General features: G+C 36.9%; 1 protein-coding gene across 1 annotated transcript; it reads right to left on the bottom strand.

Moving 5' to 3' along the window:
• Positions 1 to 330: 330 nt before the first annotated feature.
• LOC123504721 (unconventional myosin-XIX-like) lies at positions 331 to 22,320 on the bottom strand. The gene is made up of 20 exons (XM_045255471.1): positions 22,171 to 22,320; positions 18,610 to 18,800; positions 18,061 to 18,203; positions 16,932 to 17,057; positions 16,206 to 16,399; positions 15,779 to 15,911; positions 14,587 to 14,760; positions 13,352 to 13,442; positions 13,040 to 13,146; positions 12,171 to 12,327; positions 11,097 to 11,221; positions 10,745 to 10,852; positions 10,196 to 10,381; positions 8,442 to 8,667; positions 8,021 to 8,111; positions 6,946 to 7,077; positions 6,667 to 6,767; positions 5,218 to 6,188; positions 4,884 to 4,992; positions 331 to 3,889 (listed from the first exon to the last, which is right to left on the bottom strand). The coding sequence occupies exons 2-19, from the start codon at positions 18,791 to 18,793 to the stop codon at positions 4,894 to 4,896; spliced, it is 3,348 nt and encodes a 1,115-aa protein (XP_045111406.1). The 5' UTR covers positions 18,794 to 18,800; positions 22,171 to 22,320; the 3' UTR covers positions 331 to 3,889; positions 4,884 to 4,893.
• Between the last annotated feature and the right edge of the window lie 1,763 nt (positions 22,321 to 24,083).

Raw genomic sequence — 24,083 nt, 5'->3', positions numbered from 1 at the left:
CTTAGCTGGCTGTATCAACTTTTATGTAAGTTAGGCAAATTTAATTTTAATTTGATACATCTAAATTTTTTTTTCATTTTTCCATTTTGATTAATGTAATTATTTTTAATTCTTTGTTTTCTTTAATAATTGATGCATTAATTAGACTTCTAAACTTTTTACATAAGGTCAAGACTCAAGTTATCTAAATTGACTTCCAAACTAAAAGTTGTGCTCCAAGTTGGATCTTCAGGTAAGCAAAATAAAATTGACTTTTTCATGCCAGATTTCCATCAGTTTTGGCCATGAGTTACCAGGATATGGACACTAATGGGTCAATAAATAACAGCATTTCTGTAAAGTTATAATTTAATTTGATTTCAAGGGTACATAAGGAAACAAAAAATATAGATCTCTTGTTTCTTGCACATAAATATATACTACCATGCTTTGAGCTGTCATCAGAAACATTTATATTTACAATTATTCATTACAAACAGTAACATCACACAAGTAGCACCAATCTTACACTATGAACACGTCAACTACGTTTAAGTCTTGATTATAATTCAAAGATGCACAAAAAGTAGTAGTAGTAGTAGTGGTAAAAATAATGATGGAGAAGATGAGAGAAAACACAGGTATTGGGAGTTTATTTTATTCCTGTCTTGTTCCACAGAACTACTTCTTTAAAGAGACCGAGTTAGCTCCAGTCATGACCATTGTTACATCAGGTTGGTGAGGACGTGTGGCATGCTGACGTGCCACACGACTCACTGATTGGCTGGTGTGCGATGTGTCACAAGCCTCTCATCCAGGGAACAATCATTGCTGCTGCTGGTGTTGCCCACACAAGATTCCCTGTTTTGTTGATGTTCCTGTTTGCAATGTACATGATCTCTAGTACTACTCTGCAAACAACAAGAACATCAATATGAGAAGAGGGGATATTGTGTGGGCAGCACCAGCACCAGCAATGTTTCCCTCAGATAAGAGGCAGGTGACACAGTGCATATCGGTCAATCAGTGTTGTGGCATATCAGTACACCACACATCCTCACTAACCTGATATAACAAGGGTCATGACTGCAGTTAACTCATTTCCTCTGATGAAGCAATTCAGTGGAACAAGACGGGAATAAGCTCAGCTTCCAACTTTTGTTCTCCAACATGTCTGAATAATGATGATGGAAATGGAAACAAAGAAGAGAAGTGTTATGGGGCACATTTGTTCCTGATAGTTTTTCAGGAGAATTGAGTAAGTTCTGGTGTTGGCTTTAATGTTATGAGGCCTGAGTATTTGTGCATCAACCTGACCAGTTAGTTCACATGATGGGTCATCCAGTTCTCAAGCTCGGGTCACACGAAAGGTGTGTGCCACATATTGCCACTGCTGTTGCTGTTGCTGTTCACACGATGTCCACAGTACTCTTGTGATAAACAAGTAGATGGTGAACGTTCTGGAGACGGCAACATCAGTAACAATGTGGATTCACACTTCGCTTGTGACTTAAGATGGGTGACCCAGCGCACAAACTAGCCAATCATCTAGCTGGTTGATGCAACCAACGCTCCAGTCCTATAACAAGGCCAATGTTGGAGCTTACTTAGTACTAGAGAGGCACCAACAAAACTAGTTAGGAATGAACTCAGCCCAAAGTAAAATGCACAATTTTGAAATTGTCTGACGCAGGCATATCTTAGTGAATGAACTGATTTGATCTTTTCCTCAATGTTCTATTTTAAATCATTCTAAATGGCATTAAGAATTTCTTTGATGATTAGGAATGTTTGTGTAAAAATATATGTATAAATAATAGTGGTCCAACATTCACAATTACATTCAGATACTTATTTATTTGAGTTAGTAGATACAAGCAACCCTATTAGCAGACACTGCTGTGTTCTGTCTTTTAATCTGGTACTCCTAAACCAAATGACATTAATTAATATTGAATCCTTGATCACTCAGTACACACAGTAACTGCTTAAAAGCTCACCTCTAAAAAGAAGAGGGAGCTTGCACAATCATCTATAATACAAAAGTAGCTACAGTTTATTCAAAATGGAAACATAGTGTTAGTACTTTTAGGTATGTTTGTTATTGTAGTATAGGTGTGTGTGTGTTTGGGGGGGGGGGTTGCACAAAGCTGCCGTAACAGTGATCGGCAGTAATCCCAGTGTCAATGTCAGTGAGTGGAATGTGTAATAACAAATCAGGTGTCCTGTTACTTACTGCATGTCTGCCTCATGAAGAAAATCCACAACTAAGTACCAATACCCAGGACTTATGACAATTTGTACCAGATTTTTTTTTTTTTTTATACTATATTAAAAATGGAGAAGTACAAATATATATCTATTCACTTAAGTCTTAAGTATGTAAATTTTATAAAAGCATACAAAATTCTGAAACTGAAACATGGACAAGTCTCTTCCATGTGTATCACTACAATTCTAGACTCGCTACTAGATTTTAGATGGTTTTGCAATTACAGTAATTTCTAATCACAAGATATAGGTTATACACATAGCATTGAATGCGCTAGTCAATGCTGGTAACATTTCAAATCATTCTTTTGCTTTCCTATATGCAATGTCTACAACCTCTACAATTTATATATATATATATATATATATATATATATATATATATATATATATATATATATATATATATATATATATATATATATATATATATATATATATATATATAATGTTTGTGTAGCCAGGTAAAATATTCTCGTGGAGACAAACGAGGTTGAATGCTATAGCACATTCTCTTTTATTAATTTTCTTGTGTACGGATTCTCTATTTGCCATAAGAGTTTTTTGTGTTCTTCGGGAAAGCTTCTGAGTAAATGAGAAAAGCTGCGCGACGTTTCTGAATTATCTTGTTCCATCTTCAGGCTTGTTCTGACTGAGAACAGGGAAACTAAGCTGCTTATATATGATTTTACTGGATCAGGATGGTAACTCTTCCCACCATCCTGATCCAGTAAAATTGTATATAAGCAGCTCAGTTTCCAGTCTGTCAGAACAAGCCTGAAGATGAAACAAGATAGTTCCAAAACGTCGCGCACCTTTCCTGATTTACTCAGAAGCCTTCCCGAAGAACACAAAAAACTTGTATGGCAAAAAGAATCCGTACACAAGAAAATTAATAAAGGAGAATGTGATATAGCATTCAACCTCGCTTGTAAGACACGTACATACATCACACATACACACACATACATACGTAACCCTGGTATGAGTTCGACTTATTGGAGGGAAGGCCAATCAGAGTTATCCAAAAATCTTAGTTTCCAATGGGATTTTTTTTTTCTATACATTTTTCCCCATTAGAACTAACACGGTCGATAAATACATATAAAGTACACACACAATGGCTGCAAGGAATTTGTTCCTTCTTTTCATATAGAGCTTCATTCCACCATTTGCTGCAATAAACATCACAACTTGTCAAGGGCATGTGCCAATGGGGGGGAAGGAAGGAATCAGGAAGTACCTTGTTCATCTACCAGTGTATGGAATGCCTAACCATAAATTGAGCAATTTCGTTCATTAAGAATTTTCAGAAAATAATCAAATTTACATAGCATAAAATCATAATGGTAAAAATATATATTACTAGAACCAACCATATTCCTAGGGTATTCTAATGCATATATTGTCAAAAGTAAAAACTATCCCTTGGGGAATCGTCTTGAATTACGCAGAATTTTTAAGGAATATGTTATCTCACCTTACCATATTGCCATATTCTCTTTTCAAGGTGTAATATCAATAAATTGAGTGACAACCAACAAGGAGGACAGTGATTGGTTCATGAGACATGATCCAAGTCATACAAACCAGTTCAAGAAGGTTCAATATTCCAGCACAAGGCAAATATTCTCGTATTCTGCAAAAGTATAGAATGCAAATCAAACATCAGCAGTATTCAACCTATACAGTGCTAAATATATTATAGTACACATATAGTCTAGCTTTTGTATATACATATAAGACTTGTCATTAAAAAAAACAAAGGATATTTTGGCAAGTCAGCAGTGAATGGTTTCATGTACCTATCTTTTGGGCTCAAGAGTTATTATACACTGAAGACTTCTGTAAGAATTGAGACATTTGGGCATTATTTTTGGTTTGGTATGGGAAAGGGTTTTAACAAAGGGGACATGAATGTAGTTCTTAGGATCAGTAGCGGGGACAGAACCAGAAATAATGGGTGTAAGCTTGAAAAATTCAGGTTTAGGAAAGAAATGGGAAGGAACTGATTTTCAAACAGAGTGGTTGATGAGTGGAACAGTTTCAGTGGGCATGTAGTCAGGGCTGAGTCAATAGGGAGTTTTAAAAGAAGGTTAGATAAATTCATGGATGGGGAAGATTGATGGAATTAGGTAGATAAAGCACACTGGGACTGCCTCGTATAGGCCTGGCGGCCTCTTACAGCTTCCTTCCTTTCTTATGTAATAACTTACATATGAAACTGATTTTTTTTCCCTCATTTTATGTGGTAAATTAAATATATATGAAAAAATGTAGCCAAGCAAGATGCCTATCAGACAAAGCACAACACTATGGGTTAAGGATGTTAGAATAATAAATATTGATATAACACTAATTGAAATTATATTCAAAGGAGAGACAGATTTTGCTGTGACAAGAGACTGGCATCTGTCTTGGTGGAGACACTGTATTGGAAGTCAGTTCTAGTATAAATGTATAAGTGGAGAGAGAGAGAGAGAGAGAGAGAGAGAGAGAGAGAGAGAGAGAGAGAGAGAGAGAGAGAGAGAGAGAGAGAAAAGAAAGACATAAGAACATAAGAAAAAGAGGGAAGCTGCAAGAGGTCACCAGGCCTACATGAGGCATGACAGATAGTCAATGATAAAACCTACCTTTTGAAGTCTAGGGGAGCGCCTCCCATAGACCTCGTGGCTGCAGCTGATGGGGCAAGTGATGGGAAAAGGGAAGGCAGGTAGGACGGGTGTGAAACTTGATGCTGATCTGGAAACAATAAATGTGTAGTAGTATCATGAAATTTCAAACTGGATATGAAAAAGATACAATTACATCCAGACAAAATTGGGAAGCACATGAATAATGAGTTAAAACAAGCATAAACTATTACTACTTGCTTATGTGAATACTCATAATTCATTTACAAATGATGATGGTCAACAATTTTGTTTTTCTTGGATATGCAAGATAGTTTTAAGGAAAAACACTTACCAGTGGCATGCGTCTGTAGGAAAGTACACCACTCTTGAAGAAAACTGAAATGCTCTGCTTCAGTAAAACTAACTGAAGATCTTCAGATGGGGAAGTAGTTTTCAGAATATCAGAAACTTCATGGACACTTCTTAAAGTTGCAACACGCATCTTTTGTCGATCTTCACAGGGCACAGGTCTGTCTTTTTTAGTCCTTTCATCTGAAGAATATCTTGTACCTAGAGTTCTAGAAATACTACAAACATTTACAGAATTTCCTTGTATGTTTTCTTTGAAATCTGCCTGATTTTGACATGAGGCATTGTCAGCTGCTTCAACACTGGGAAGTGCCACATCAGGCGTATCTACTAAGGACTCTTCACTGCCTACATGACGAACTCTACTTCTATTTTGCAGGAGTTTTTGCAGCTGTGCCCTGCGGCGCAACTTTCGTGGCTTGTTGACACCACCGTCACCATTGATACTTTCAGTGTCTGTTTCAATGCCTGATTCTTCTGTTTCAAGTAATCTCTGATGATGCTGAGGGGATATATAAGAATTGAACAAATCTCCATTTATACTCAAAGCTCCTAGAGTACCAAAAGATGCTTCTAAGCAATTCATGTCAACAAGAGAATGATGGATGCCGTAACTTGATATTGATGTAGAAAGGCTACAGTAACCCAAGCTATTCATAGACATGTATGACTGGCTAGAATAAGGCCTTGCTACTGCCTGCTGCCTTATCATTTCAAATCTTCTTCTTGCTGTTGAACCTCTGAAGTACTTTTGAATTATCACAGTTGCCTTATGTAACCTTTGATATTTTTGGTGCACAATAAACCTCCTGATGTTTTTCTGGATCAACACACAACTTTGCTTCATTTTCCTGTACCTGTCCTTTGCTAACCACATCCGTATATATTTTTGCAACACAAGAGATGCCTCCTTCAGTTTTCTGAACTGCTTCCAGCATTTATGTCTTTTCCAATCTGCAACACAAGAATAGTGGACTTTACATCTGAATTAATGATATACAGTAATCCTTAAATTCCTATTTAACTCATTAGACAAGATTCCTTTCACCTTAGAGGCTTCAGACAAAATTGGCATTAATTAATGCCTCATGCACACAGCCCTTACTTTCCTAAGTCAGCTTCTAAGCTTTCTTCTGAATTCCTTATTTCAAGCTGCCAAACTTTAGCATATTATTAAAGAGATTTCCTGTAATTATACTACCAATTTAAAAAATAAAACAAAAAACTAATCTTCATTACTTGGATAATAAGCTTCTCAATCCTTCACACAAACATCACATAATATTGTGAAAAAGTGGTTCATATACTGGAGAGTGAATACACAATACTAGATCTGTGTCTTAACTCATTTGGCAGTCTATATATTCATAAAAAAAAGAAATAAAAAAAAAAATAAATAAATAAAATAAATATCACAAAGAATTTCAAATACATTTCTGTAAGGAGGTGGCAGCCTGGGCTCTCTTCCTTTCACGCACTATCTCCAAGGTGTGAAGAGCACTTTCTGAGAGAAACACTCGAGTGTGGCCAAACCTAAGTAGAAAAAAAAAAAAAATAAATAAATAAATAAATAAAAATAAATAAATAAAAAATAAATACAAGTAAAAAATTAAAATAAATATGAAAACATATATATCAAGTAAGCTGTTTCATGAGATATATGACAGCAAAATTCACTTTTTGTCAATAAATGTCAAGTATTGTTGACTACCTGCAGAGATGATCAATATTTTCCTCCTCTTTTGCTGCTAAGACAGATGTGGCCAGCTCCATGGATGCATCAACCACTTCCAAAACTCCTTGTCTGTTTCCATATCTTTTAATGAAGTCATTGTATGACATTCTGTAAAATAAATAAATGAAATATTAATAATAATGAATAAAGAAATAAAAGTAGGAATATTTCCGTCATGAGTTCTGTACTATGAGTTTACTCTACTTAAAATTAAGGCATCAACCTTAATTTTAAGGGAGGATCACAGAAAAAAAGCCTCTCCCTATCCAAAACACTCCTTTCATGCTTGTTCAAAGTGTTTAGGCCATATCAACACCCTTCACAGATGTACTTTTACCTTATTATATTATCCATGTCATTTCCATTTAAGACATTCAATTTCACTCTTTTTTTTTTCTTTTTTTTTTTTTAGTTGTCTCAATATGATCATAACATTTCAGTGTATTTCTTTTCATTAATTCCACCACTCCACAACGCACACCACTTGTACAGGCTCTCTTACCCCATCCCTCATATCCCTTCACTGTTTTCATACCCTTCCATCTAGTCATACCAGACAGACAGGCCTCTTCAATTACTCATTTTAGTAAGCACTGCTGGCAGGAGAATATCACTCCTTAATCTCTCTTTGCATCTAGTGGCATTATTCTTTGAAAACTTTGCCCAACTTTCAAGTCCTCATTTATTTTTCCATCCTTTTCACAATGTTTACCAAACACTATCTTCCTATCAATCCAGTTATACCCTTTTTTCTAGGTTCAAGAAAGTTGCACATGAATTTTCACTAATTTCCAGGAAATCCTTTCTCAAATAATTTTAAAAATTTTGTATACAAAGATTTTCCTTTCCTCAATCTTCCTTGTTCCTTACTGACCTTCACTTCATTCACATTCATCAATTACTTGATGAGGTTCTCCTTTAAACTTCACTGGCAAATTAAGTGAACTTATCCTTCCACAACTATTGCATACATTTGTTCCTAAAAAGGCCTATCACAAATACTATTTTCTAGATCCACAGTGAAACTGATACAAGCCACATCAGCACTCACCGCACTGGGTACCCAGCCTGGCTGATACACACAGTCTCAATGATGCCACATGCTCGCAGCTGCTGCACCATATACTCCTTATCCACTTGCCCTGAGGGGGAACAGGATTACTGGATGGTTTTATGGCCATGGAGGTACACCATACACAAAGTATAATTATATCAATGAATGAAAATAGGTTCAAGTAAGCAGCATGCAGTAGTTTTTCACAGTAAAAAAAAAAAAAAAAAAAAAAAAAAAAAAAAAAAAAAAAAAAACATACAAACAATAATCCAAACTTGAGATGGTGCTGGACTGAACCACACACATACAAATCCATTTATCTAATATTCAATCACTTTGCAAAATTCACACCTGTATTTATGAAAATTAAGGAAATGTAAGATGTTTTTTCAAACAAATAAAAGTCAAACACACTTACCTGGCAGGCATCTCAAACTGGGCTTTATGCATCGCACATAATGTAAATCACAAGCTGACAACATTTTCATTAAAGAATCTAATGAAAATTTGAATTTTGCAAGAGTTGTGATTTTGCGTGTTGTTCGCCTGCCAAACTCAGGGTCTTTGTTATCGAAGAATGAAGTCAATTCTTTCATGAAGACACTGCCACTATCAGTCAGCAACTGTAAGACCTCAAGTGGGACCTGGAGAAGAGGAAAGGTGTCACTTCACTCATGCCATGATACATGCTGAGGATCAAATTTTGATATATAAGTCCCAAAATTAAAGACTGACCTTAAAGATTAATCTTATTCTATTTCAACTGAAGTAACTTAACATAAGGGTGGCACACTCATGTAAGACACAGAAAACACTTATTGAAGGACAGCTGCTTATCCTTTCTCTAAGCTCTAAATATGAATGTCAATTTTTTCTTTTTCTTATACAGGAGGGCTACCAGCAAGAAAGTCCCTTAAAGTGCAAAGCCCCATACAGTCAAGTGTTAATCAAAATCAGTGTCTTGGAACCTTCCTCTTGAAAGAGTTCAAGCCACAGAAAGGTGAAAATAGAGCACCAGGCAGGAAGTTCCAGTTTAACAGTGAAAGGGATTGAGAATATTGGTATTGTATTAGAGAGGTGATCATAATAGGGGTGAGAGAATATAGAGCCATGTAATGAGGCTAAGAGGCATGCAGTTAGCAAGATCATAACACCAGCTGCCATGAAAATAGCAGAAGATAACAAGAGATGTAGCATTGCTATGATGAGAGGTTGAAGATAGTCAGTTAAAGAAGAGCTGATAATAAGAAGAGCTTTTGTTTCCACTCTATCACAGAGAGTTGTATGAAGGGAATCCCCCCAAATACATGAAACATATTCCATACATAGACTAGGAAGGTCCCAGTAGGAGAGAGAGAGAGAGAGAGAGAGAGAGAGAGAGAGAGAGAGAGAGAGAGAGAGAGAGAGAGAGAGAGAGAGAGAGAGAGAGAGAGAGAGAGAGAGAGAGAGAGAGAGAGAGAAACTGGCAGAAATGACAGAACAACTAATACCATAAAAGCTGCTTTAGCTAGAGGTGAGGTGTGAGGTTTACAGTTTAGATTATAAGAAAAGACAGACTGAGGCTGTTCAGTGTAGAAGAAGGGGATAGTTTAGCATCCAAGGAAGAGTTTTTAGCAAGTATGAGCAGAGTGCAGCTTTAAAAATTGAAGAGATGGCAGTGGTGTCATCAAAATAAAATAAAGGAAGGACTTTTTTTTGTTTTATGTTACGGCCTACAGCGCCTGTAGGCACACCTGAAGAGTGCATGGGAAGTCCTGTTCAGCTTCCGCTCATTAGTGGTGCCAGCAATAAAGAATCAAGTTATTAGATATGTTTTTGGCTAGGTGCCAGAAGTTTTGAGGGGAGCTGAATCTAAAAAGACTGACACTTTCTATTAATATAGGAGTTTTTGATTAGTTGAAGAATGTACAGAGGGCTAATGAATCTTGACAATGGAATGGGTTTAAAAAAGTTACAATAATCACTTTGTTGGAAGCAAGATTATTAAAAATGCCAGAATTGATGTTTTTCCCTCTCTCCCTCTCTCAAAATATTAGATATCATAGTAAATTCTTTCTTTTTGAAAACAAATGAGAAGTCAGATAAAACATGGAACAATACAGATTGAAGGAAGTGAAGGGAAAACATGAAAGTATTTTAGAGATGAACATGTATGTATAATAAGCATCTTACGTCATCCTTGTTCTTGTGCAAGAGACCGTGTGCTTCATATTGTACTGGGCCAGCATAATGTTTGATAACAAAGCCAGGGTTGGGTTTGTGATAGGGTGGGGCACTGACAACACCTGTGTCCTCAAGAGCATTACAGATGCGGACGCAGGCCTCCTCTTCCTTCACATCACGTTTCAGCTGACATTCCTGTGGTAAAAGTAACAAGTATGCTAATACATAGAACATACTATGTACAAAGATAATTAATTCATAAAACATCTCCATCACATCTGTGGCTTATGTAAAATAACAGCAACTAATAATCAAAATTACAATTCTAATGAGATTCAAGAACACTAATTGAAATTCACGTCTCAAAGTTTAATACATAACAATACTTACACAAGAAAGAAAAATATTGCCAAGAAACATGAAATTGTAGAAAATTGAATGTATTAAAACTTGATGAAAAGAAAATTAGTATCAATTATATAATAATGTATTTAATAAACTAACCCATATAATAAGAAAATAATATAATAATAGCGACACATGTTGTGAAAGACATACCTCATTGAGAATAGCAAAGACAGAGACATGGGAGTCAATAACCATAACACAGTTGGAGTTGTCTGTGTATGGAATGTCTATCTCAAGAAATCCCTCCTCTTTTAGTATCTGTGGGAAAGATTAAAAAGCTTGCATTGCATCTCTCACAATACAGAAATCTATAATGAACTAAAGTTAAATATTCTATCATCTTACAATCCAAATTTTTAGATAAACTCAGCCATTTCCACAATCAGTTTGGTTTATCAAGGGTTTACTGTACTTATCTTTTCATAGGTATACATGCTTAAGCCCACCATGTCCACTCTACACAATTACAACACTGTGGATAGGAATAACCTTTTTAACTTGCCTCATGCTCTGTTGCAAGATATCTGAGTATGAATGCTTGTTGAAGTCTTTCATTGGCATAGTTGATGCACAGCTGCTCTAGACTGTTATTCTCAAAACTTTCAAATCCATATATATCCAAGATACCTGGAAGAAAAGAAAAAAAAAAAAAAAAAAAAAAAACAATTAGCTAATCAAAAAGAAAATAACATTTAATTATGAGCAATTTAATTACTTTGTGGTTAAGGCTTATTAGAAGTAAGACCTTCAAAATTTGTTTGATTTTTTTTCCATCTGGGTATGTAAATAATCCCATTTGAAGAAAGGCTCTCTGGAGACTACTAACTTCAATATAATTTCTATGACAATAGATTTTAATCATTAGTACTGCCTTACATCAATTCATATAAGGCCCTTGTACAGAGTTAGCAGCTGGTGGCTAAGAAAAATTGGCAGTGACAATTCAAAATACTCAACTTAACAAACTTTTTTGGGTAGAGATAAGATGTGAGGTTCTCAGTTCAGCTTATACATAAAGGACCGAGTAAGGATGATCAGTGTATAAAAGGGGAACAGTTGAGTGTCACTGAAGCAGAGGGAATAATTGTATGGAAGGTTATTTCAAGTTGATAGATGGAGGATTTGAGATTTTGAGGCACTGAACGATGCAAGGTTTGCTCTGTCTGCTCCAACCGGAAATTCTAGAGATCATTCTGTAGCTTCCCTGTGTGAACTGTTTACTTCCTGAAGGGTTGGACATCTATGATAAAATGAGGAAAAGCGAAGGATGATACGAGTATCATCAACTAAGGAATGGGTTAGACAAGTTTAGTTTAGTTCAGATCATTGATGAATAATAAGAAGAGAGTGGATGACAGAACAAAACCACTGTTAATAAAGTTAGAAGTGACCATCAGCCACAGGAGCAATATCTTGATCCATTCCATATCCATTTGTCAAAACCTATGAATCACAAAGTGCAGTCATTATAATTTCTTTTTATGCAGCATTGTACTTCATAAATGACAGCTTTACCATGTGTGCACGTGTGTATGTTTATTATTTATTCAACGGATGAACTTAAAAAAATACTTACCCATAAAATGTGACCACATACTTCTGTGAACACTAATTTTGCTATTGATGAAGTTAACTATGTGCAGAAAGAGTGTCTGGTATAAGAGTTGCATGAGAGCATCTCTCCGTTCAGCACACTGACTCTCACGCTCTAGTGGTTTATGGAATACATTGACCTGCAACAAAAATTATAAACACAATATTCATTACATTTAACTTAAAAGCCACCATGAGATATGTTAAATTTTCTTAGGAAGAAATTACAACTATACTCTGTTCAAGATTGTTAGAGGCACAAGCCCTCCTTCTGGGTGGAGCATGTCAGAGGATCAACAATCTGGCCTGCTATTAGCTGGTCGTGTTTACTGAAAAAGTGAATTTTACAGTGTTGCATTGTTTTTAACTAATACACAAACTATTTGCTTGAGTACATGAAAGTCAGCAGCACTTGATGAGAAAAAACAGTGCATGAAGAACATAGGCTTGTAAATTTCTGCATGGTTCTTTGGTGAGGGCAGATCTTGTGCCTCTAGCAATCATGAACAGATTATTACTGTACTATTACATTACTATACATAACTTCAATCCCCACATGAATTTCTGAAATTGTATAAAATTACCATATAGTAAGCAGAATGAATATAAAAATGCATCATGGTACTGAAGAGGTTAAAGAATAAAACTGATCTTTCTCCTAAGTGAAAAGATATAATTCAGGTATCAGTGTAAAACCAAGACCATTTAAATGGATCAGATTATCACAAGTTACATCTGCTGATGGTTAATATAACAGTAATAGAAATAAAGCTATACTCAATAAGTTTCACTTTACTACAAAACTTGTATTAGCTTTACTAACTAAATAGAAGTATCTTAGAAGATACTCACTTTGCCACCACTAATGACATTGATGGTGTGGACAGTAAGGGTCCCTGTCACATGGTCTTCATCTAACCCTAATAACTGACAAGCAATTGTTAGTCCCTCAGCACTGTCTGCAAGGAAACAAAGAGAAATGTTACACTTATTATTCTGTCAACATGTTCATCTACAAGCTGATTCTGGTCCTCATCACCAAGGCCAAAGTAAGAAAATATTCTATGCATTTCACCAAACTCACAATGAAAAGATAATGAAACCGGTACAAAATGTTGACTCCCAACCACAGACCTTGTATGCGAAACATGTTGGTAAAAATACCTTTGTCATCTTTGTTGATCATCCAGCTGGTATTTCCTCCTTCCTTTGGTTGAAACTTGATGTTTCCTAAGTACAGCAAGGCCAATATAACCTACAGTATGAGAACAACATTAAAAATATTGAGATATTCACACAGTCTGCTCGAAAGACATACAAAACAATGTCTAATACTCTTTACCAACAATACATAGAAGAATCGAAACAACGTACTATAGTTAGTGATATTTGTGGTTAGAACGACTGCTGACGTGCATCACATTGCACAAACTGGCAACTTGCTGCTTCATAGTCTGAAATAATCTGCCAGAAGAAAATAGCTACATGATAGGTTAGCCTGTCACGTGTTTTTGAAAGCACAGAGTAACGAATTCAGTGTCTGATATATTGAGTAAATGAACCGCTACTTGCTTCGGCTAAAAAATGGCTTTGTTTCTTTTAAAGTGTTCTAATGAGGTGATGTGTGATGTCTGGAAAACATACAGGCAACTATTACATAGTACAAGTATTAAGTTTCACTAAAATGGTGAAACAAATAGAAAAATATGGTGCATAACTATTGGCAATGAAAAGACTGTACGTGTGTTAGTGAAGAAATGCAGCGATGAGGAATGCAGGGATGTGCCTTGCCACACACATGATGGTGGTCTGCCCTAATATGAAATCTTACATAAAAAAAAAAAAAAAAAAAAAAAAAAAAAAAAAAAAAAAAAAATTGGGGTGCTCCACCAACATAATTGTGTTGAGGCATACCTTAGCATCCCTGTCAGTCCATTTCTACATCAACACACACAGTCTCAATTAAAAATTGTTCTTTGAAGAGCATTCTAATGAGACTGTAATACTTGTACTATGTAACTGAGGCCTGTATATTTTACAGGCATCACACACACATCAGGACACCTTGTTTAAAACAAACAAGGCTATTTTGTTAGCTGAAGCAAGGAGCGGTCACAAAAAGATAACTTTCACTTCATCAATGTCAAACGTTGAATCTGTTACTCCATGTTTCGAAAAACACATGAGGGACGAACTTAAGTTGCCATGGAATAGTTATTTTCTTCAAGCAGAATATTTCAGACTGCAAAGGGGCAACTTGCAAGTTTGTTCAATGTGATGCTCACATTGGCAGAAGCTCTAATTGCAAATGTTGCAGACTGTATATGAGGAAAAGTTATGCCAAGATTTTTTTGACTTCCCATTATTGCATAGCTGTGTAACCCACAAGCAATACTTACTTGAAATATTTGCTTCATATGGTCTGTTGAAAACTGTAGCTGTTTAAAGGCATGGAGAGTGTTATGAAGGTTAGAGAGATCTGAAGCAGTGGCCTGTTCTGACAATATAGCAAACTTCTGTTCCTTTTTAACTTCCAGATCTTTAATCACTCCAGCTTCAAGTCCAGACACAATCTGCAAATAAAAATGGATTATACAAACAATGTTAACCCCTTCAATACGGTGACGCCTATGTAGGCGTCATGAAGCCCCAGTAGCAAATACGGTGACGCCTACGTAGACGTCATATTTCTTTTCTGAGCTTTCTTCAGTTCAGTTGTCCCATATAGTGTGTTGGATACCAACTACACACGCTGTATGCTGTCCTTGAAATCCTAGTGCTCCTCCCACCATCCTTGTCTCCACCAATCACTAAAGATAAGCTACATGCGTCCCGCCTTGTGTCTAAAATTACCCAATGGCATAGACTGTTCCCATCTCTCTCTCTCTCTCTCTCTCTCTCTCTCTCTCTCTCTCTCTCTCTCTCTCTCTCTCTTCCCTCCCTCCTCATCTCCCTTTCCTCCCTCCTCTCCCTCTCGAAAGATAAGTTACATGCTTCCCGCCTTGTAACATTCGCGAAAACACACACACACACACACACACACACAAATACAAAAACAACAAATTTTCTAATCTCTCTCTCTCTCTCTCTCTCTCTCTCTTTCCTCTCCCTTCCCTCCCTCCCCCTCTTTCTCTCGAAAGATAAGCTACATGCGTCCCACTTGTGTCTAAAATATTAGCAAATGTCACACTCTCTCTCTCTCTCTCTCTCTTTTTCTCTGAAGAGAGAAGCATCCCGCTTGTGTCTAAAATATTAGCAAATGTCACTCTCTCTCTCTCTCTCTCTCTCTCTTTTTCTCCGAAGAGAGAAGCGTCCACTTTCCTCTTCGAAGGCGATATAGTTACTAAAAAATAGCAGCATAATACACAAAGACGACAAGTATGACAAGCTTGAACGAGTTTCCCGCACTCGGCCGCGCGGCACTACCACCCGTATATCATACAGGCGGGCTTTTTCAACATCCGGGGCGAAGTGGTTAAGTATGAAACACAGTAAAGAATGTAGTAACTACGGTATTCATTAAATGGGATGGGAACAAATATCAATATCTCAACAGTCGATGCTTTAACAAAAAGAAATCTGCTCCATTACCTGATAAAAAATATGAAAGTTACGTTCATGGTGTGGCTGGTGAGTGACTCTTGTTTTCTCCAATAAATAGGTGTCAATTTTGGCCCCACACATCTGTCCTCCACCATACTGCAAGCAAATTAGCTTTCCAAATCTGAAAATATGAAGAGATAAACTGAAATAATAAAATACTCAAGACAGTATTGAAAAAGGAAGTCCTTCAATGAATATAAAATGTACAAATGACAAATTTCAGAGGGAAGTACTGCCTTATTATTTTCATGAAAATATAAACATACCTACAGAATCATAATATCAATGTTTATCAAATAATATAAACTACTAGAAAGCATAGAGTGAGACATGCAAGCTCAGGCCCCACCATACAGTGCTGTGGTGTTTACATATAATAAATCAAACTTCATTGTGGTATAAGAAAAGAAATTACCTGCTGGAATTGTGATTGCGCAGTGTTGCAGCATTGCCAAAAGCCTCAAGGATTGGATTGGAAGCTAAAATTTTCTTCTGAATATCCTCGGGTTGCTTGTCTCTCATTACACTTACTGATAGTACTTTTTTCACTTGGGGAAAATGTTTCTCTACGTGAATCAAGTATCCAAGCATGTACCGTGCTGATTCAGTCTGTGGAAGGTAACAAGTTATTACCACAACATGTCACACCTAAACCAAATGAATTTTTAACACATACAAGAGAGAGAGAGAGAGAGAGAGAGAGAGAGAGAGAGAGAGAGAGAGAGAGAGAGAGAGAGAGAGAGAGAGAGAGAGAGAGAGAGAGAGAGAGATGGGTGGGGGGGACTGTACACTACCCAGCTTGTCCTACAAAAATTTCTGCAATAAGCTTATTATAATTACAACAGTTACAGAGTTCCTAAGAGGGAGCTGGTCAAAACACAGAAGTCTTTACAAGGTATAAAATATTTTGAATACCAAAATGAGAATTACTGAAATTCTGTAGATGTAATTATGTGATTATGTATAGTACGTACTCAGAGTTCTACAAAATCTTTTAGAAATTTAGAATACATTGATTTGAAGGCCAATAGTGCAAACTCAATCCTTGAGTAGCTAAAGGAAAGTTTTAGAAGCCAAACTATGAATAGAATGTTAGCACAAGAATCAATGATCTCATATAACAAAATCCACCAAAACTTGCCTTTCCTGAACCACTTTCCCCAGATACCAGAATAGCCTGATTGAGGAGCCCAATGTCATGCTGCAGGCGGTGGTGAGCCACACCAGCCACACTGTACACGTGTGGTGACCTGCCCTCAACTCCACTCTGCAACAAATCCAGTTCCTCAGATTATATGTAGCACTGTAGTCTTGTGACAGGAAGAATGGAAAGTGAACAATTCACAAACATCAATGTCTATACCCTCTCTCTCTCCTTAAACTATGCATCGAAGCTAAGTTACGTAATAGCAGGAAAAGCCAGTTTAATATACTGTAAACTGTCTCTAGAATCTAGATGTTTGAATTCTGCAGACAAGTGCTGTGGGGTGAAAGTCTGAAAAGGCAAACCATTCACTAACATTATTTCTTTTATTCCATTCGCAAGAATTGTGGTCACTAGTAATAGCAAAGTAATCCTTAAATTTCCTACTTTAGCTTAGTAACTATTATCATGGAATTTTCATGGGGTTAGATGAAATAAAAACTAGCAGTGACATGGTGGCTGGTGGAGGTGAATATTGGTGTCCTGCCACTGTTCACACCCTCATGGTGCCATGAGTCCATTTGGTGTCTAGCCTGGGCTTGAAATTCCCTCTAATAGGTTAAGATGTATTGTTACTCACTGTAACTTGAGAGAGAAATTTTGAGGATGAGAATTAAGAGTTAAGAGGTTAGTTTTACAAAGCAAGAGTTGGAGAATTCTGCTCTGGCCTCCACCATCACACTCCAAACATGTCCCCAAACACCTGTGCTGCCTTCTATCCATCATGATGCACACACTGACTGGACCTGGATGACTGATATCAATAAAGGAGCATAATTCTATCTGCAAGCAATTTTCTTTCCAGCAATACAGCTAGATCCCTCGGTGGTGGGAATGCTTGTTGATTCACCTTCATGTAAGGACCAAAAACCAACACAAGGTTTGTTGTGTGTTCTTGAGATGAAAAAGAGTTGACGTGGTGAAAGAGCCGTGTATTGTGTCTTACAGTGACAGTACACGTTTGAAATCTTTCTTCCAGTATCTGATCAGATATTTAAGAAAGAATACAATTTATAGCCTCATGACTATTTACTCTACACATTTTATCACTGAGATTATGACTTACCTCAACTTGTTGGTGGTGATGTTTTATTTGATGAGGTGTGTAGAGGAGGTCCACATGGTGGCATGGGTTGACAGCAACAAGGGTAGGGCCAGCCCAAGTATAAAAGAGACCTTTCTCGAACCTGGTGTGCACACACTGCAGAACTGATGGAAAGACAACAGATGATCATGAACAATATCCTTGAGCCTCCATACATTCTTCCATGTGTTGCCTTTATTAGTGTAAGGTGAGCTTGCCATAGTGTATTATCCTATGAAGCCTCCCTGAAAACACCTCCATCTCTGTTGTTTTTCTTAACTATTCACTCCTGAGCTTTGTGGGACTTTATCAAGTCTATCAATATATTATTTATAACCTTGCCCATATATAGTGTTTAGGTCTTTTCCTAAAAAGTACGTACACCCATTTCAAATATCGTTTCAATCACTACATACTTTCATCACCTCTGACAATTCTGAGCATAAATGAATAGGTTTATAAAACTAAAGAAATAAAATATGATTTATCCCTAGATCACTCTGGCAATCAATAAAAATAACTAAACTTTACCAATGTCATCATATAAGATAGGGAGTCTGAGGAGGTCTTCACAAGCCAGTAGCTGCTCTTCTGGCACATGATACACTGAGTTTGAAGCAGAATCATTGTGCTCCTTTGACTTGGAGTCCACACCCTCCAACTTGGGTTTCTTCCTGGGGACTGGTGGTGGGACTTTGCCTCTGCCTTGCAACATTCTGTCCCTAGAAATGGCACATTTCAAAAAATATTTTTCTATTAGTTATTTTTGTAAGTGTGTGTGACTCTTTATTTCTTTACCCAATGGTCTCTTGATGTTCAATCATACAGTAAACACAATACCAATAAAACCTTTCAGTAAGTACTTTGTTCTCTCATTAAGTTTAGAAAACTTGCTTGCAGAAAACAGAGAAGAAAAGGATGATACAGCTACCTGAGAATCAGTGACTAAGAAAATCAACAATTTGCAGAGGTCTTCTAGAAAAGAATCTAGGAAAGTTATTCTTCAATAAATCCATGTGCCACTATAATAGCTGCTGTCGTACGAACATAAGAAAATTAAGGAAGCTGTAAGAGGCTGTCAGGCCTACCTGAACAAAGCTACCTAATTCCACAGGTCTATCATCCTCAGCCATAAAGTTGTCAATTCTTTTAAAGCTCTTTTCTAATCCAGCACTAACAATATGATTATTAAATCCATTCTATTCATCAACCACTCTGTTGGAGAACCAGTTCCTTCCATTTCTTTCACAAACCAGAATTTCTCAAGCTTGAACCCATTATTTCTGGTTGTGTCCTGGCTACTGATCCTAAAAACTTTACTTGTCCCCTTTGTTATAACTCCTGTACCACTTTAATACTTGTATCAGGTTCCCTCTTAACCTATGTATCTCTAAAATATGCAAATTTAATATCTTCAATCTTACTTCATATGGAATATCCCTCATCCCTGTATCCTTTTAGACATTCTCCTTTAACATAACATAACATAAATAATAAGATAACAAAGGGCCACCAGGGCCCATCTAGGTTATCCTGTATCAGTCGCACAGCGACCTCGTCATCAGTACTTAAAGATACACTTACAAGTACTACAATACATTATATACTAATTCTAAATATTTGGCCCATTAACAGGGCTAAGTCCTGCAGCGAAATCCTCTACAATTTGTGGTCCCCATACATGGGGATCATGTCTTATTTAACTATAGTAAATTTCTTATAAAAACTATCATGCAGTGCTATACATAATTATAAATCTAATAAATTTAAGTGCTTATCTAATCTGTTTTTAAACATTGTCAAACTAGTGCTATTTACAACCGTCTCTGGCAATGCATTCCAGAAGTCTACCACTCTATGACTAAAGAAATATTTTCTTATATCTAACCTGCAGCCTTGCTTTCTAATCTTCCTGCCATGATTTCTAGTCCTATTTCCTCCTCTAAGGTAAAGAAAGATCTCACATCTATGTAGTTTGTATCTGAGAACATTTTAAATAACTCTATCCCTCTTATACATCTCCTCTCAAATGAAAACATGTTTAATTCCTTTAATCTATCTCTATACTCCAGGCGCTTTAATGCTGGTATCATCCTAGTTGCTCTTCTCTGAACTGCTTCTAACATGTTGATATCCTGCCTATAGTGGGGTGACCAGGCCTGTATGCAATACTCTAAATGGGGCCTAACATAGGAATTATATAAGCTACGCACCACTTCCTTACTTTTATAACTAACATTTCTATTTATAAAACCCAGGATCCTATTTGCCCTATTTCTTGCTTCTAAACATTGCTTTGAAAATTTCATAGTCCTGTCTATCACTACTCCTAAATCCTTTCCTTCCTCTACTGCCTCTAGCCAACATCCCTCCATCTCATAGTTAAAGTTTGTGTTGTCTTTACCTAAATGCATAACCTGACACTTTTCAGAATTAAACTCCATCTGCCACCTGTCTGCCCATGCTATCAGCCTGTCCAGGTCTCGTTGTATTCTGTAATTGTCCTTTTCACCCTGTACTGCACATGCTATCTTAGTATCATCTGCAAACTTTGATACTTTGCTACTAATTCCTATATCTAAATCGTTAATGTACACCAAGAAAAGAAGAGGTCCTAGCACTGATCCTTGGGGTACCCCACTAACCACTTCCTTCCACTCAGACATTGCCCCATTTAATACTACTCTCTGTTTCCTATCAGAAAGCCATTCACTAATCCAATCAACTAACCTACCCCTATCCCATGTAGTCTCAATTTGTACACTAGCCTCCTATGCGGTACCTTATCAAACGCCTTGCTAAAATCTAGATATATAACATCTATGCTATTTCCATCATCTAACTCCTTGGTAATATATTCTAAGATATCGAGCAAATTTGTAAGACAGGACCTCCCTGATCTAAAGCCATGTTGGGTATCTCTAATTAATCTATTCTCATTTAAATGCTCCCAAATACTACCCTTAATGATTTTCTCTAGTATCTTACATACTATACTAGTTAAACTGATCGGTCTATAATTATTCGCATCATCCTTCCTACCTTTTTTAAATATTGGAGTAACATTAGCTAACTTCCAGTCCTGAGGTATTTCAGCAAACCTGCACTGATTCTAATATGCCTATATACTTCCTATAATGTGGGGACCATCATAATCTATTTGGAGTCTGACCAGCACCAAATATAACTTTAATATTACTTCAGGACTTCTGCTTTTAACACTCATGAAAATTAATCCTAGTACTAAGTAGGTCTGGCCCTTCCATGCCCATGGGAGAGGCCATCATTGCTCCACAGAGTCTGGTTAGAGCTGAACTGTATCCAGAGGCAGCCTGAAGAGTGTGTGGGTGACACTTCAGCACTTGTCAGGCTAATATTGTTCAGGCCGCAAACAAGCTGACTCAGAATGTATGAAGTTCTTTGGGTAAAGTGATTTGACTGAACACAACAGTACACAAAAGAACACAAGTTAACATTAATTATATAGGTACCTGTTTTCTGAAGAACATAACTTAATTTCATGATGCACTATAAGGGTGAGGTGGGTGTGTATGTGGAGCGAAGCATCCCTGATAAAGTAAGATAAGGTAACATTAGTCTAGAAATAAGCACTCATACAGGATCGTGGTCCCATACTGGCTGGGCCATGGCTTCATCCTAATGAATGTCTAAATTTTGCTTGCGCTTGCTTTGGCTTCCTCCACCCTACAATCCCGCTTCCTCACCTGATTCCCGAGACCTGTTGTGGGTTAGCTGAGAACAAGAGGTGACTCTGATATGATAGCCCTGACGCATCCTTGAGACAATCAGGAAGGCTTCAGTGCGTCAGGTTGTGCGTAGCTTACGGTACTGCTTACTGGGATGATGGAATACACTTTGACACCAATTAATAGAAGCTGCTGTCCACCGACAAAATAATGCACACAGTGGTATAGAAAAACAAGGTGGTTTGAATTTCTTCCCAAACAAGCCAGACAGACACTGGAGAGAGCCATTCGCTTTCCCGCTTCAAGGCAGTGGTATAGCTAGTTAATGTTATCCATTTTGTGAAAACCCATTACATGAAGACAGCGCATGCATTACTTCACTCACCATGTTATGAAACGGTGTGCTGAGGGGGTGAATTTCCACTAAAAAAGGAAAGCTACCGTCCAGGTCGTCATGTTGTTGCCATTCCACTCTACACAGCCTGACGGTCAGCATAATTAAGAATCTTTATTATTGTATCCAAACTAAAACACAACAGACAATAAAGTACCGTCCAAAATCAAGTAAAACTTGAAAAACAGTGACCAGATATACTCACCCGTCAAATGCATAATAAAAATAAACACATTTCTCTTGTGACACTTTCATTTCTCACTTGATCACTTGGACACTCGCCTGACAGTCAGCTGATGAGGGCGGGATGGACCAAAACAGCCTTAAGAATCTTTGTAATAAGGAACGGGAACAAACTTGATTTCTTTTACATGTCCTTGTTCAAAATACATTCCTACAACACCAAACAACGTAAACATATGACAACATACCAAAATAAGTGTCAAAAGCAGAGAGATAAGCCGGCTGTCTCTCTACTTGTTAATTAAATGCAAGTCACGGGTCACACTGCATATAGGGGCGGAATCAAGCCAAGTTAAAATTTTAAGCTTAGGAGGGACCTTCAAAATACACTAACAGCACAAACTAGTGTACGTATATTCAATAAGAGAGAGAGAGAGAGAGAGAGAGAGAGAGAGAGAGAGAGAGAGAGAGAGAGAGAGAGAGAGAGAGAGAGAGAGAGAGAGAGAGAGAGAGCATTTAAGCAATATATACAGTGGCACACACACACACACACACACACACACACACAAAGTAAATTTAATATATGTTGCATGTTTGTTTACGTCAAGGCCTATCCACCCTGTCTTACTATTCGTGAAATATTCCAGTGTGAAAGGAGTGGTCTGAACCAGGGACCTTGGAGGGCTGGCAATCCATTCGTCATAACGTGGCCTCACAACACAGAGCTGCCGAACAGTATCTCGCATAAGGTATAAAAAAAAAAAAAAAAAAATATATATATATATATATATATATATATATATATATATATATATATATATATATATATATATAAATAAATAAAATAAGAAAAAAAACCTCTACCAAACTGCCAAGAATATGGAAACTCTATAATGAAGATGTTGTAAGATCAAAGCTAATAATCATGACGTGCTCATCACCACTTTAGGCAATATTTATAATTAATATTGTTTATGCAGAACAACTAGAGGAGCTTACCCTAAAAGTTCATCTGGTCTTATTATAGAAAATAGAAAATGGAATAATAAAACTTAACTTGTCATAGAAAACAAAATATTTACAGGGTAACTTACATAATGCTTGATTCTATCCGCAACAAGTAATATCACCAATATTGAAACAAAAACAATACTGATCTACCTAAACGTCACGCAGTGTCAATAAATAATTATCGAAACTACAGTTATAATAAGGACACTCCTTACACGATGAAATTAAATAAAGAAACTACACATTAAAAATTGCAGAGAGAGAGAGAGAGAGAGAGAGAGAGAGAGAGAGAGAGAGAGAGAGAGAGAGAGAGAGAGAGAGAGAGAGAGCATCCCCTAATTTTTGCATGTGCTGTATGCTTAGTTTGACTTTTAAAACACACACACACACACACACACACACAGATAAGGATGATAATCATAATGGGTTACTAATGCATTTTTCTCCCCAGCGTTGCCTGGAAGTCTGGCTCTGGTTCATCAGTACACCTCCTGGAATAAGCTCTACTACGAAAAAAAGAAAAAAAGAAAAAAAAAAAAAAAATGAAATGAAATAAAATACCGGGTAGCTGGCAGGTGAGTTAATGGAAGTTGTGATTGTAGTGTGTGTTTGCGCAACATACCACAACTGTACCGCGCTGGGGACCGCATACATAAGAGTGGGCTTGATAATGCAGTCGTGGAACCGGTTTATCCATCTGCATGTTTTAA

Source organism: Portunus trituberculatus, chromosome 17, assembly GCF_017591435.1.
Source record: "Portunus trituberculatus isolate SZX2019 chromosome 17, ASM1759143v1, whole genome shotgun sequence".
Classification (NCBI taxonomy): domain Eukaryota; kingdom Metazoa; phylum Arthropoda; class Malacostraca; order Decapoda; family Portunidae; genus Portunus; species Portunus trituberculatus.
Note: the sequence above shows the minus strand (reverse complement) of the source record. Positions and strands in the feature narration are given on the sequence as shown.